The sequence below is a fragment of the Spinacia oleracea genome, chromosome 3 (genome assembly GCF_020520425.1).
Source record: "Spinacia oleracea cultivar Varoflay chromosome 3, BTI_SOV_V1, whole genome shotgun sequence".
NCBI lineage: Eukaryota > Viridiplantae > Streptophyta > Magnoliopsida > Caryophyllales > Amaranthaceae > Spinacia > Spinacia oleracea.
In genome coordinates, this window is record NC_079489.1 from 47,872,067 (window position 1) to 47,887,156 (window position 15,090).

The 15,090-nt window shown below is 32.0% G+C and overlaps 1 protein-coding gene across 1 annotated transcript; it reads left to right on the forward strand.

The window, feature by feature from the left end:
- The first annotated feature begins 1,103 nt into the window (after positions 1-1,103).
- Positions 1,104-4,714, forward strand: LOC130469677 (probable GTP-binding protein OBGM, mitochondrial). The gene is made up of 5 exons (XM_056839094.1): positions 1,104-1,283; positions 2,776-2,878; positions 3,891-4,139; positions 4,377-4,439; positions 4,538-4,714. The coding sequence occupies exons 3-5, from the start codon at positions 4,062-4,064 to the stop codon at positions 4,712-4,714; spliced, it is 318 nt and encodes a 105-aa protein (XP_056695072.1). The 5' UTR covers positions 1,104-1,283; positions 2,776-2,878; positions 3,891-4,061.
- Positions 4,715-15,090: the final 10,376 nt, after the last annotated feature.

The window sequence follows — 15,090 nt, forward strand, 5'->3', positions numbered from 1 at the left end:
TAGAAAAGACAATTTCGGAACTTTTCCAGTCCACATCTCATATGGCATCTTTTCTACTGCTTTGGACGGAGCTCTGTTGAGTGTGAATGCCGATGTTTCAAGCGCAAATCCCCAAAATGAGGCAGGAAGGTTAGCAAGACTCATCATGGACCGAACCATATCTAATAAAGTTCGATTCCTTCTTTCGGAAACCCCATTCAACTGTGGTGTCCCTGGTGGAGTCAATTGCGAAAGTATTCCACAATCTTTCAAATGATCACCAAACTCTTGAGATAAATATTCACCACCACGATCGGATCGCAATGCTTTAATTTTCTTTCCAAGTTGGTTTTGTACTTCATTTTGGAATTCCTTGAACTTTTCAAAGGATTCCGACTTATGTCTCATGAGGTAAACATATCCAAATCTGCTCACATCATCAGTAAAAGTAATGAAATACCCGTACCCTCCCCTAGCCAAAGTACTCATAGGTCCGCACACATCAGTATGTATGAGGGCTAAAAGATATTTGGCCCTTTCACTTGAGCCTGTGAAAGGAGATTTTGTCATTTTCCCCATTAAGCAAAACTCACATACTTCAAATGATTCAAAATCAAATGATTTGAGAATTCCATCCTTATGAAGTTTCTCTATGCGCTTTGAGCTTATGTGGCCTAATCGACAATGCCATATGTAAGTAGGGTTCAAATCATTTGGCACTACTACAAAAATGGGCAAAGAGACCCTTAGCAAAAGACCCGTTGATCGACATAACGGGTCTTTTTAATATGAGAGATCTAATATTATATATAACGGGTCTCTTATGAGTTAAAGGGCCCACTTAAAATTAGAGGGAAAAATAAAGAGACCCGTCATCTGAATTAATGGGTCTCTAATGTATAAAAAAGGTCCTTTTTTTACGTGAAAAAAAAATGAAAAACACCAGAGACCCTTGATTTAACAAAATGGGTCTCTTATATATCATATGACCCACCTCCCATACAAATTAAAGTAAAATAATAATTAAAAAAAAAAGTAAAATGCGGAAAGACCCGTCGTTTAATCCAACGGGTCTCCACTTTCATTCATTTGCCCCCCAAACCTTCGCTAAACTGCTAAACCAAAATTCACCCTATTGTGTTTGCCTCTTTCTTCTTCCTTAGATTCAAGAGCTAGGTTTCAGGAAAGACAACCATTGGCGAACTCATGGACGAACTCACCACCACCGGCGAATTGCACTACCACCGGAGAACTACCGTACCATCGGCGACCTCACCATCGTTGCTAGCGAACTACAAATTTAGGTTTTTTTTTTCTCAACACTCTCTTCATTCTCTTCTTCTCTTTAATTTTATTTTTTGAATTTCTGAATACCTTGTGGGTTTATTCGATTTTCGATTTCAATTTGTAATTTCTGCTACAAGATTGGGGTTTTTTTCTTCTGAATTTTTCAACTTCAATTTCTCCTACGAAGTTGGGTTTTCCCCCCCTGAATTTGTGAAATTTCAATTCCTGAAATTTTGTGTTTAAATGTTCATGTAATTGCAATTGTGGGTTAGGATTTTTCCAGTTTCACGGGAAAATATGATTTCCACCTTGTCATGTTTACATACTTGTTCTACACGGGGACATTTTGATCAGCAATATGTTTCTGGGAAAATGCTTTTGTTGTACAGACTGCAGAATGCTTGTTCTGTTCCTCTTCTCCTTTTCCCAGTAAGATTAAAAAAAAGAGTCGAATGAGAAAGAGTATTGCAGTTGATAGACTGAATAAGTTCTTATGTTTTCTCCAAATTACATTATCTATTGTATTTTCCCTTTGAAAAACAATAATATGGCTTCAACATGTGTAAACCTAGATTAATTGTATGATTCTATTACGGTAAGAAAACATACTCGTCTTTTATCTTTTAGGAAAAAAAGCATAGAGCTCGGGGTTGAGAGTTTCAGCATAGAGCCTTGTCTTCCTTCTTTTCTTTTCTTTTTTTTACAACATTGACCTTTGTTGATTTTAATTTGTCTTCTTCGACCTGATCTGATAGTCTATTGTTGTGGTAGTGGCCAATAATATGTGTTCATTGTTGAGATGCAATTCCATGTCCATTTTGATCTAATTGGTTCAAATGTGTTGTATGATTTGAGTTTAGTTGTTTGCTACTGTGTTTTTCTGTTGAAATGTGCCAGGAAGAAATTTTGGCATTGCTAAGTTCAAACACTGTCATTCCCTTAAAAAAAAAAGTTCGAACACTGTCTTTGAAGTTCAGTTAAACCTTTTCTTGTGTCTATTTTTCAGCTGTTGTCAGATCAAAGTTTTGTTCTTTGGCATTCTGTTTATGTAATTTTGCAGTTTATGACTTTTTCCGATTGTAATCTATCATATGGACTCTGTACTGACAAGCATATACATGTGACACAGTGAGGCTATCTTCTTTTCTCATCCTTTCCCCTGGAGTTATCTTCTTTTTTGGCTCATTATGAAAATGAAAATATAACTTGAAATATGTATGATTGAGATGTGGGGACAAGTGTAGGTTAATACCATTGGATCTGTTTTAATTTCCTTGGTTGCTGCTTACTGTTATGAGTAGTCGATAGTAGATCTGCTATGTGTTTGTATTCTGGAAGTGTTTCCGTTGTTGCTGCATTATAGGCAGTCGATAATAACACTGCTACGTATTTGTGTTCCCATTGTTGCTTCTTACTAATATAGGCAGTTGATAGTCTCTCTGCTATGTGTTTGTTTTCCGTTTCCATGGTTGCTTGATATATAACTTATATTTTTCCTATCATACTCAGGTTACTTCAATAGAAAAGGCTGAATATGAGAAAATCTTAAAAGGCGCTGACAACAGAAGATAGTACCAATCTGTCTCGTTCGGCAAAAGGCTACAATCATAAGGTAGTTTCTTGTTGTTTGAGAAACTTGCAGATTGTTTCTTTTACTTATCTAAGAAGAATTGGCTGCCAATAAGGGTGATTAGCGTGTGATGTGTGGCTAGAGTAGTGCCTGCTTTAGATGGATGTAATGTAGATGAATGTGGTGATAGGCTTTTCGACGTTGAGTCGTTGACAAAGTATAAAATTCTTCCCTTCAGTGTGCATTTCACTGATCTATAAACCCCTCTTAGCTAAGTTAATTGGTGATATAATTCTATTTGTTATATGCATATGAAATTGAATTTAAATGAACAAGCTCAGGAGGTCCATTCCTGTGTTTCAAAACTTGTTAAAATATAAGATTTGCTATATATTTATGTTGTGAGTTGTGACGTTTAAGTGTAAGAAGATCCTAAAATGAAATTTAGCTTAAGAAAGAACATCTTTACCTGATGTTGTTGTTTGTTGATTTAGCTTGCTTAGGAGTTAATTGCATGAATAGGTTTTTGAGGACTAATGTGTCCAGTGGCAAAAAGCTTGGAGGAATCTGTGGAATAATGCAAGGCTTAGCTCTAGTAGTTAAATCGTATGATATTTAACTGTCTTATGTGCTTCGTGTTTCTTTTCCACATATAAGCTGCTTGTTGGATTCTCAGATCATATTTAAAATAGTATTGTTATCTTTATTCTTATGTTCTTGTTTGCGCTTTGCTGTAAATTTGAATCATTTGGAGATGAGTACTGCTTGGAGGCTTTCCTAGATTGAAAACAGAGCTTGCTCGATGTATTTCCCTATTATGTTTGAAATTCTTTTTCCTTTTCTATGTCAAATGTATTTTTCTCAAGGTTTTTGTTTTTCTTCCGGATGCTCAATACTTCATATGAAGTATATCGCAAGGATACCAACAGGGACTTGTTTAATTTATTCATTCACATATAACATGAAGCACTACATCATTATATTATGGCTATGAAGAAACTCTCTCAGGCTCAGATTTCATATTGAGTTTGTTTTGTTGTTATGATCCTTTCAGTTTGCTGGTATTGCTAGTTTCTTGAATCCAATCATCCATTTTACCTATCAAGGTGTGATTTCTTTAACTAGCTTAGGTGAGCAAAATCTTCTGACCTTCGTTCTCCTCTTTCATTCTAATTTACTATAATTTTATTTCAAGAGCGTAGAATGGCTGACCGGTTTAGATTGCATGTTAAGGGAGGTGACAGTGGAAGTGGGAATGGAAGTTTGTGACGTAGTTGAACTGATCGGTATGGCAAGCCTGATGGTGGGTTTGACTCTAACTTGATTTCAGAATGATTAGTGATTTCACTTTTAATGGTGATCACCTTCTAATAGGAATCATAGTTTTACCGATAACACAATCTATATTCCCCTTATTTTACAGGTGAAAAGGCGGTGATGTGATTAACATCGTATTCTATGTATCTGCTATTGCTGTATTTTAGGTCATGGAACAATTAATTCATTCATTATAGATGATATCCTTGTGGCTAATTTGCAGAATGGACGATGGGGTGGGCATGGTACTTCAAAGAATAAGATCGGCAGCCGTGGAGAAGACAAGGTTATAATATTTTAGCCCTTTAGTTATTGGTCATAGTTGTTTATTAGTATTTGTATGTTTGGTGTTGGTTGATTGATTGCTCAAGTCTTGTTTCACAGGTTGTGCAAGTTCCTGTTTCTACTGCTATCTATTTTGTGGAGAGTGAAATCCCTTCAATAGTGGAGAAGTCATCTTCTGTGATTCACCCTTGGGATCTTCCAGGTATTTTTACTTCTGATCTCCTTGCATCTGATCAGCTATCCACTTTTAGTTTGTGGGAGCCGGATATGGATTAGGTTGAGGAAAAGTGTTTAAACCAACAACAATTTAGTGAGATCATCATGCATCATTAGATCTGATACAATGTAAGCTCCTGATAAGAGAAGGTTTTTTCTCACTTGTTTAAGTGAATTGCATCTGCAGCATGGTACACTTCACATACTTAATTCCTTTCCCTTCAGCTTCTTGTAAGACTGTCCATTCTTTGTGATGTGTGGTAAACACCATACCTCATCATCCAAAGACGTATTTTCTTTCTTTTGATAAGCTGAATGAGCAAATTAACTTACTCAGCAGCTACAAAGGATACAGAAGACAAGACGAGACACCAAATCCAAGTAAACACAAAGACAAGACACCAAATTTTGCTCCCTTCCAAACACATAAAGGTGAGATACACTTACACTCACCACGACGTTCTTTCACCTCGAAAGCTTCACTTATTCTCTCGCTTATTATTTTGTCGTCCAGTTTATGTGTTGGTTTTATCTGCTCACTGAATACTTTGTAGTCAAAACCCAAAGACTTGTCTATTTTGTTCTCATCTCATCCCTTTACAATCTTATATAGAGACCAATCTTAAGCTATATACTATAATCCAAGATTTCAGCATAACATATTTTTCTTATCATAGGTTTATTTTAATACCCTATTGCAATTTTTTTGTGTTTTAAATAATGTACTTTGTATTCATATTATTTTTTAGTGTTTGATAAGTTTGAATTATAAAATTCTTCTATTCCACTTCCTCTCCTCACTTGCGCTATCTCTGGTGTTTCTTCTTCTTCTTCTTCTTCTTCTTATATCAGTAGTCCGACTTCATTGCACTAAACTGTATTTTGTCAAATTTGACTAAGTTTGCGCTTGTAGCTAGCTTCTAATCACTTAATTAATGGTTTAACTCAATTTTCTATTAAACTGTGTTAGCTCAATGCGCAATATATGATTAAGATTATTATCAGACTGTAAAAATTATATATTTGATATAGTTCGGAGAATTTCTTTCTTTTCAAACAAATACTAACTATGCATTTGCTTAAATAATAGTACTAATTATTTTTACTTATTTACAGTTTTCTCAAGAAACTTATTCATCGGAAAATGTGGATGAGGTTAGAGACGTGTGGGTCGAGTATTTTCTCAAGCAAGATGAAGACGAAGACGAAGAAAACAAAGATGTTGGTATGGAAATAACTCCATGAGTTTCGATTCCAGTTATTGGTAAATTGGTGTGAATGATTAGATTTTAGAACCTTTTGTTTTACGTTTTTGGAAATTATGATGTCAAGCTTTTACGTTTATGGAAACTACAGTTAATGTAAAACTTTTGCGTTTTGAACATTATTTATTGGAAATATATTTTTGGTAATAATATGGATTATTATGGAATTGTTAATGAATTAATACGAAATGGTATAGCAGCAGGTGTAAGTTACAAGTTTAACACGACTTCTGAATGCAGCAGGTGTAAACACGTTTAACAGCAGGTTTAAAGTTTAATAGCATCAGGTTTAAGTAAACTACAGGTTTATACCTGCTATTATCTAATGTGTTTTTAAAAAATATAAATGAAAAAAGACCCGTTATGTATAAAAAGAGCTCTCTAGTTATAATACTAAAAAATTTCAAAGAGACCCCATATCTGAGATATGGGGTCTTAATTTCGTGAATAAAAAAATTAAAGAAATTCAAAGAGACCCCCTATCTTACCTATGGGGTCTGAATATTTTTAACAAAAAGATCCCATATCTCTAAAAAGGGGTCTCTTTCCCCTCTAAAATATTTTTGACAAACTTTATATAAGAGACCCCTTTTCTTACGTAAGGGGTCTCTAGCTTTTAACAAACAGACCCCCTCTAGGAGAGGGGGTCTCTTTTAAAAAGAGACCCCCCCATCTAGAGACCCCCTTTAAGGAGGTCTCTTCGGCTATTTTGGACGGGTCTCTTTGCCCATTTTTGTAGTAGTGTGGTTTGTGTTTCTTGTTTTCTATGTGATAGATATGGTTTTGTAAGTCTAGTACATACAAACCATTTGATAATTTAGCAGAGACATAGAACATACCATTCAAATATGCTGAACAACAATTATTCATAATTTGAAATGAAAAACCTTCCGAATCCAAAATCGGAATAGAAATTATGTTCTTGGTAATAACTGGAACGTAATAACAATTATAAAGTTCTAATATTAAACCAGAAGGCAAGCGTAAACTATAATCTCCTACAGCTAAAGCAGCAACTCTTGCTCCATTGCCTACTCGGAGATCCACTTCGCCTTTGCTCAAGCTCCTACTTCTTTTTAGTCCCTGCACATTACCAATAATGTGAGATCCACAAGCGGTATCAAATACCCAAGAAGCAGTTGTAGCTAAATTAACTTCTATGACATAGATACCTGAAGTTAAAGCACCAGTCTTCTTATCCTCCAGATATTTGGGGCAGTTCCTCTTCCAATGACCAATCTTGTGGCAGTGGTAGCACTCATGTTGAGCAGCTACCTTAGCCTTGGGAGTGGCCTTTGGCTTGGTTGAAGAGTTCTCATTGGCAACTACCTTGCCCTTGTTCTTCTTCATGGGAGCCCCTTTCTTCTTGAACTGCTTACCTTTACTAACCATTAGAACATCCTTATGTTTAGGTTTACTTGGTAAGTTTCTCTCAGCCTGAATTAGTGAACCATGCAACTCTTGCAGGGTAGCCTCCCCTCCTTGCATGTAGAAGTTCAACTTAAAGTTATGAAAATCTTCAGGCAAGGATCTGATGACTATGTCAGTTGCCAGGTCCTTAGGATAAGGGAAACCCAATTTCTCCATGGTCTGAAAATGTCCAATCAAATCGAACACATGCGGACCAACGGGCTTCCCCTCTTCCAACTTGGAATCCAGAAGTTTGCAGTTTGCTTCAAATCTCTCCAATCTAGCATTTTTCTGAAACAAAGTTTTCAGTTGCTGGATTATGCTGTAGGCATCCAGACCATCAAAACGTTTTTGATACTCTGGTTCCATGCAAGAAAGCATCAAGCATGTTACTTGCAAGGAGTTATCCTCTAGAGTTTGTCTAGCTCGCTTTTGAGCTGCAGTAGCATTTTCTGGCAAGGGTTCAGGGAGAGGATTGTCAAGAACACTTTCTTTTCCTTCCGTTCTGAGAACAATTCTCACAGCCATTTGCCATTGTAGGAAGTTGGTAGCATTCAGTTTGTCTTTTTCAATTAGAGGGCGCAAGTTAAAAGTAGAGTTGTTTGCACCAGACATGATAACTACAATAAAAAGTAAAGCAAGATTCAATATAATGTTTATCAAAAGTAGCAATTAAACAAATTCAATTCACTACTACCCTTTATTCAAAATTAGAAGTCCCCATTGAATAAAGAATTAACCAAGATCCCCTCCCACTACAATTAAACGGACTTTGGCCCTGCTACTTTAATTTATAGTATTCGAGGTAAGTAAACATTTTACTAATTATAACTGATTATAACTCTTGGTAGACAGGTTAACAACTCTTTGTATTTTCCTATCTCTTAGCTTCAAAACCCAAAACTTTGTCTTTTGATAGTTTTGTTGAGTTAAACCAAACATTAACATGTAAGTTTCAAAAAACCTACCCTACTATCCCCGGAATTATAAGCAACACCCTGCTTTGGCAGAACCTATTACTCATGATCTAAGGCTTTATAGGTGTTGTATGGAAAAGCACTTAAACTCAATATTATTTTGGGACCTAAGTTTACTATGTTGGTTAATTAAAAGTGAACACATTGCTTTAAATAACCACATACATAAACTCAATAAGCATTTTAAGGCAATATAAAATGCATAAAAATAAATGTGATCCTAGTATGGCCCCTAAAAAATAAGCTCAAATCTTCTTGGGTTCCTGTTCATCTTTCTTGGATCTCCATCCTTGAATTTTTGATTGAACCTTCTTACTTCATCGAACTCATAATACGAACTTTATAATCTAATTTAAACTTTTAAATTAAATTACAACAATACAGAACGATGCGCAGATCGTATTTCAAAATTTACAAGAATACAAAACGATACGCAGATCGTATTTTCTATTTTGGGCCATACTAGTCACTTGCCTGTAACAAAATATCATAATATTCCATACACGCATATAATATTAAAATATATTAGACAAAAATTATTTACTTATTAACTATTAATAAGCAAATAACATTTCCAAAATAATACTAAAAAACTTAAACAATTTAAGTTTAACGTTATTTGGGAAACTTTATTATTTTAATTCAATTACTATTTAAATATGGCTAGAATAATCTTATTAATCAAAAATTTGCATTTGAAAGGAAATTTATGGATTTATGCTCAACATTGAAAATATGTTTTTCAAAAAAAAAAAATTTCAAGTTACTCAAAATATATTTTGGAAATTATTTTTAATTTAGAAGAACTAAACCCAAGTTAATTTCCAACTCTTCTTATCAATTTCAATTAATAAATGAGAATCGAACCAAAACACCAAATTTCCAAAACCTTCAACCCAGACTATTTCCCAAAACCTTTTGGAAAACAATCTTTAATTTGAGAAAATTTCTAACTTTTCCAAAAAATTAGGAGATCTTATTTCCAATTTTTAATTCCCTTTTCCCGCCGGAACGCCGCCCTAATTATCCTCCACCGTGGCTCCACCGTCGCGGGTGGTGGCCACCCAGCCATGGAGGTTGTTATTTTAATTTGGGTAACAATTACCTAAATTAAATTAATCTTTATTCAACTTTTGTTAAAGATTAACAATTTAATTAGGGTTTAATTATCCGAAAATAATGGCAAAAAATTTGAATAAATTAACAATCCTTAAACTGAATTTTAGGGTTGTTAGAAGTTAGATTTCAATTTAAACTCTTTATTAAAATTAAATCTAACAAGAATTCAAAATTTAAGGCATAATTATCTCATTTTATTCAAATAATTCAAGAAAATAACAATTATTGTTCGAAAAATTCGAATTAAATTACCAGGCAGATATATTGAATTTTCTTAACAAATAAAATCAAAAATTTTAATTGTTATCCTTAAATTTTATGATTAATCGAATTAAACATAAAAATTAACCAAATTCAATAATTAATATACAAAAATTCCTAAAATTAGTTAAAAAATTACCAAAAAATTTCGGCTATTGTATAAAAATTAGGGGATAATCAGTAGATTTATTTAACAAATTAAAAATCAAATCTTTAATTGTTAACAAATTATTTCCATGATTAATCTTATTAACCATTAAATAATTTAAAATCTGACGAATTTAATTTTAAAAAATCCGAAAATTTTTATGTGATATTAACTGTTAATTTCGACCCTGTGATAAAAATTTCGGAATTTTATAAATTTGTTTTGAGCAAAAATTAATTAAATCACGATTTAATGATTCCAATCAATTAATATCATATATTAATTGTGCAAATTCAAGCCATAAATAAATCTTCCCTTAATTGAATCAAAATAATAATGTTGCATACAATCATGATCATAAAATATTATGCAAGAGGCTAAAACTGATACCACTGTAGGAACATATAGATGCATAAAGCGGAATTTCAGAAAACAATTTCCTAACATCTATCACAGGATCTCATGCATAACAATAGTATAGATCAGATTAAGTCGAAAGAATAATCACCTTTGAAGCGTGTTCTCCCGTTCGTATGCAAGCTTCGAAGATCTTAGAGCCCCACTTGTTGCTCCTCTACTCAGTCCACAAGCACGAATTGAATCCCACGTATGCTAGTACGGAAGAGAACGATCACAATCTGTCTCTTTGCTTTGTTTGGGATGTACGGCGTTTAGAGAATTAGAATTAGGGTTTTTGTGTTTTTCCTTTTGTCAGATATTGAATGAACGTGATTTCTAAATCCCTGACATTATAACTATTATAATGTGAGAGTTTTAGGTTAACACAAAACCAAAGCCCAACATTCTTTCCCTTAATAGACCGGTTGCCATCGGGCCTTTTGGGCCCATTCCAATTAGTGCTTATATGTGTGACCTTATAGGATTAAATTATTTTAGTTGTAGGTCCAATCAATATTGTCCTACTAATCACATTTATTCTCTAGCAAGCAAATATGATTACTAAAATAATTAACTTATTATCTTCATAATTAATTCCTATTTGTATTTAGTAATTGCCGGAAATGTCTAAGGACATAATTCCTTCAACCGGGTCAATATTAGTTTATGTAATTGAAGGCAAAATGAAACTAAAACAATGGAAAATAAAACATCTACGGAGTATATAATATGCTAAAAGAGAGGAAATTAATGTGGTGATGACAAAAATCACTCTTTGATTTGCCTCTCTTTTAATTAAAAAATATTTAAAATTATTGGTCAAAATTACTTTGTCTTTTTTAAGAAAAAATATTCATAAAGAAAATATTATTGATTTTCATTATAAATCTTAAAGATTTCATTGGATAATAAACCTCCTAAAAATATAACGGAAAAAATACAAATTACCAAAATATCCATTATTACCAAGATTTTTCTATACTAGCTCGATGAACATATTAATAATAAACTAAAAAATTGATAACATTAGCTATTTGAATAGAAATGACTAGATTTGAAACCCGTGCGATGCACGAATTAACTTAATTATTTTTTGTTTCTGTTTTATTATTGCAGTCTAATTTTTTATTAGCTGATTTATAGGATAGATGATATTTATCTTTGATCACGTTAACTTTATAGTTTTTGTGATTGGATGATATAAAACTCGATGCAATAGATAAATATAAACTTTATCTTATCTAACCAAATTTTGTTGAGTAAAATTTACTAACTTTATCTTTAGTTTAATCTTGATCATATGAATAATAAACGATATAGTCTATTTTATAGGATTTCATTTAAAACAAAATATTTTCCATTAGAAAAATACTCCATAGACGAGTTGCATGTTACCAGATTTCTTTTTGGGTGAGTCGTCACCCATGTCTATCTGAAATAGGAGAGTTCATCTTTGCAGCAAGAATATAATAGTTGCTATCAATTGAAACTATGCGGTTGGCAAATTGTCCATTGCTTCAACTACCTTACTCTATTGTGAACCTTCAATCTCCTTAGCTCAGCTTCAAGTTCTGTATTTGCAGTTTGCGCTCTTATATGCTAATCTCATATAAACATGTATTTGATCACCAAAAAAAAAAATATATATATATATATAAACATGTATCTTAATGAACTAATGAACAACACTTAAAGCTTTGTTAAATTGAAAGATTGACACATACTGAATACTCTGTACTAAACCTAGAGTATGATAGTTTGTTACGAACTTAAACATTGATTTATATGGAGAATTATTCATGTACATAATTGATAAGAATCAATCAAAAAAAATGCTTAGTACTAAAATTTTGAAGTTGTTAAAAAAGAAAGCATAACTGGTGGCAGCAAATATCACTCCCTTAGAGTCTCTGGCTACGGCTCTAAAACAACGACCACAATACCCTACATAATGAACAATAATATTAAGTATGTACAAATGAATGTGATATTACCTCTAAATACTTTGATAAAAACACATTCATTCAACAAAAGATGAAATATAAAAAGCAAAAAAAAAAATATAGAAGCCAAAATTTAAACAAAACATAAATAAACATAGGGTCACGGGAGGTATGGTTGACATTTTAAATTAATTCTCATGGGTTTATATAATTGGAAGTTTTGAACTTTTTACGGTTTATCTTTTATTTATTTCCAAATTTTATCTTTTTTTTATTTGAGGGATTTCCAAATTTTATCTTGTTGTTTATTTTAAATTTTTTATCTATCTGTATTGGACTCATCAGATAATTATTTTTTTGGATAAACCGTGTTCTAGGTCTCTAAACACATTTTTAGGCTCAAATTTCAACGTGCTTGGCGATTCGTGGTCAACATAAAATTACAGTGGCTAATAATTGTTTAAGTGAGATGTTGCAGGAGTCCCTTACATTGATAACAACCCTTAGATTTGAATCTCAAAGAGTCAAAGTTATCAAAACGTAATTTTTTTTCCTTTTTATTTATATATAATATTCACTTTAAATTATACTTAATGAAATGACGATCCTATATGGCACTCTAAAATCTGTCCAAAAAACTCCCCTTTATATAATGCTTATAATGAGAAAAATGAGAAAAGATCTTGTCCGTGCAATCAAAATAATCTAACGGTGGACGTTTGTAACCACTACTTGCAAGGCGTTAAAATCAGGGGAAAGAAAAACAAAACTGTCAAAAAAAGAAAAAAAACGACTCCGACCCTTTTCTCTCTACTCCAAACCTCCATCGTCTCTTCTTCCTTCTTCCATGGCGGAATTAAGCTTCTCCTCAACCTCTTTCTCTCTCCTCAAACACCGCAAGGTTCTAGCAGCAATGGTTTTATCTTTTAATTAAAATCATCTTCTGAATTTTAGATTGTCGGAGAGAAATTGATGAAAATTATCTTTTGAATGCAAAAGTAGGCTTTCGAAATTATTGAATCAACTACAACTTGATTTCGTAATAGAATAGATCAGTAAATTTGATTGTGAATGTTTAGTTTTGATCATCAAGTTTGCTCAATTTTCATCTTCTATTCAATTTTTTCATCAGTTGGCACTTTGGGTCAATTATTTTCAACATTTAATTATTCATGTGGATTACGAGGAGACTACCAAATTCAATATAGTAAGAAATGTCAATGAATCATTAATCCAGATTGGCTAAAACGACATCAACAACTTCTTGGTTCAGTACTTGCCCTCTTCGATTGCACGCTGCACAACAATCTCTAGTCGTCTGCAAACGAAGGAAACTGAAGATGCCTCAACATCATATCTGAAGATTGTGATCGAGAAGATATCGATTTGTGTTTTTACAATGAGCACATTTGACTTAATTGAATAGTAGATTAATTGGTGAATTGGGGTTGATCAGATCTCTTTCTTGTTAAGGTTCATGGTGTTCAGTAGTACGAAATTTAGAAAGAGGAAGAAAAGTTAGGGAAATTTGCTCATTTTGTTCCAATGAGCAAAAAAGTATATTAAATGACCAAAAAAAAAAAAAAACCTAAATGAGCAAAAATAATAATTAAATGAGCAAAAAAAATTTTAATGAGCAAATCTGATCTTGACGGTACACGTGGATGCGCAAAATAATATGAATTTCAAAAATAAATTTACTCATTTTCAAAATGAACAAAATAAATTTACTCATTTGTGTAAATGAGAAAAATAAATTTACACATTTATAATATGAATAATATAAATTCAAAAATAAATTTACTCATTTGTGCAAATGAGCAAAATAAATTTACTTATTTGTGGAAATGAGCAAAATAAATTTACTCATTTGTGTAAATGAGCAAAATAAATTTACTCATTTGTTAAAATGAGCTAAATTTTTTTCTCATTTGCTAATTTGGCTAATTTATAAAAATAATGCGCAAATTTTTTGAATGTGAAGTAATCGGAGATTTTAAAATATTTTTTCATTTAGACACAATGAGCAAAAATTTTGAATATTAACAAACCCAAATTTTAAATTTTGAAAAATGAGCAAAAATATTTGCTCATTTGTGTGAACTATGTAAAAAATGAGCAAAAATATTTTTGCTCATTGTGTCTAAATGAGCAAATATTAAAGTTCGGATTTTAAAGTTTTTGCTCATTGTGTCTAAGTGAGCAAATATTAAATTTCGGATTTTAAACATTTGCTCATTATTTTTAAATGAGCAAATATTAAAGTTTGGATTTTAAACATTTGCTCATTGTGTCTAAATGAGCAAATACTAAAATCCGAACTTTAAACTTTTGCTCATTGTGTCTAAATGAGCAAATATTAAAGTTTGGATTTTAAAATTTTGCTCGTTGTATCTAAATGAGCAAATATTAAAGCTCGGATTTTAAACATTTGCTCATTGTGTCTAAATGAGCAAATATTAAAGTTCGGATTTTAAATATTTGCTCATTTAGACAAAATGAGCAAAAGTTTTGTATATTAACAAACCCGAAACTTAAAATTTTAAAAATGAGAAAAAAAATTTGATATTAACAAACACGAACTTTAGAATATTAAAAATGAGCAAAAATATTTGCTCATTTGTATAAACTATAAGAAATGAGCGAAAATATATGCTCATTTATAAAAAAATGAGCAAGTTTTTTTAATGTTAAGTAATCTGATATTTTAAAATATTTGCTCATTTAGACACAATGAGCAAAAGTTTTGAATATTAAAAAATTCGAACTTTAGAATTTTAAAAATGAGCAAAAATATTCGCTCATTTATGTAAACTATAAAAAATGAGCAAAAAAATTTGCTCATTTATGTAAACTATAAAAAATGAGCAATTTTTTTGGATGTTAAATAAGTTAAGATTTTAAAATATTTACT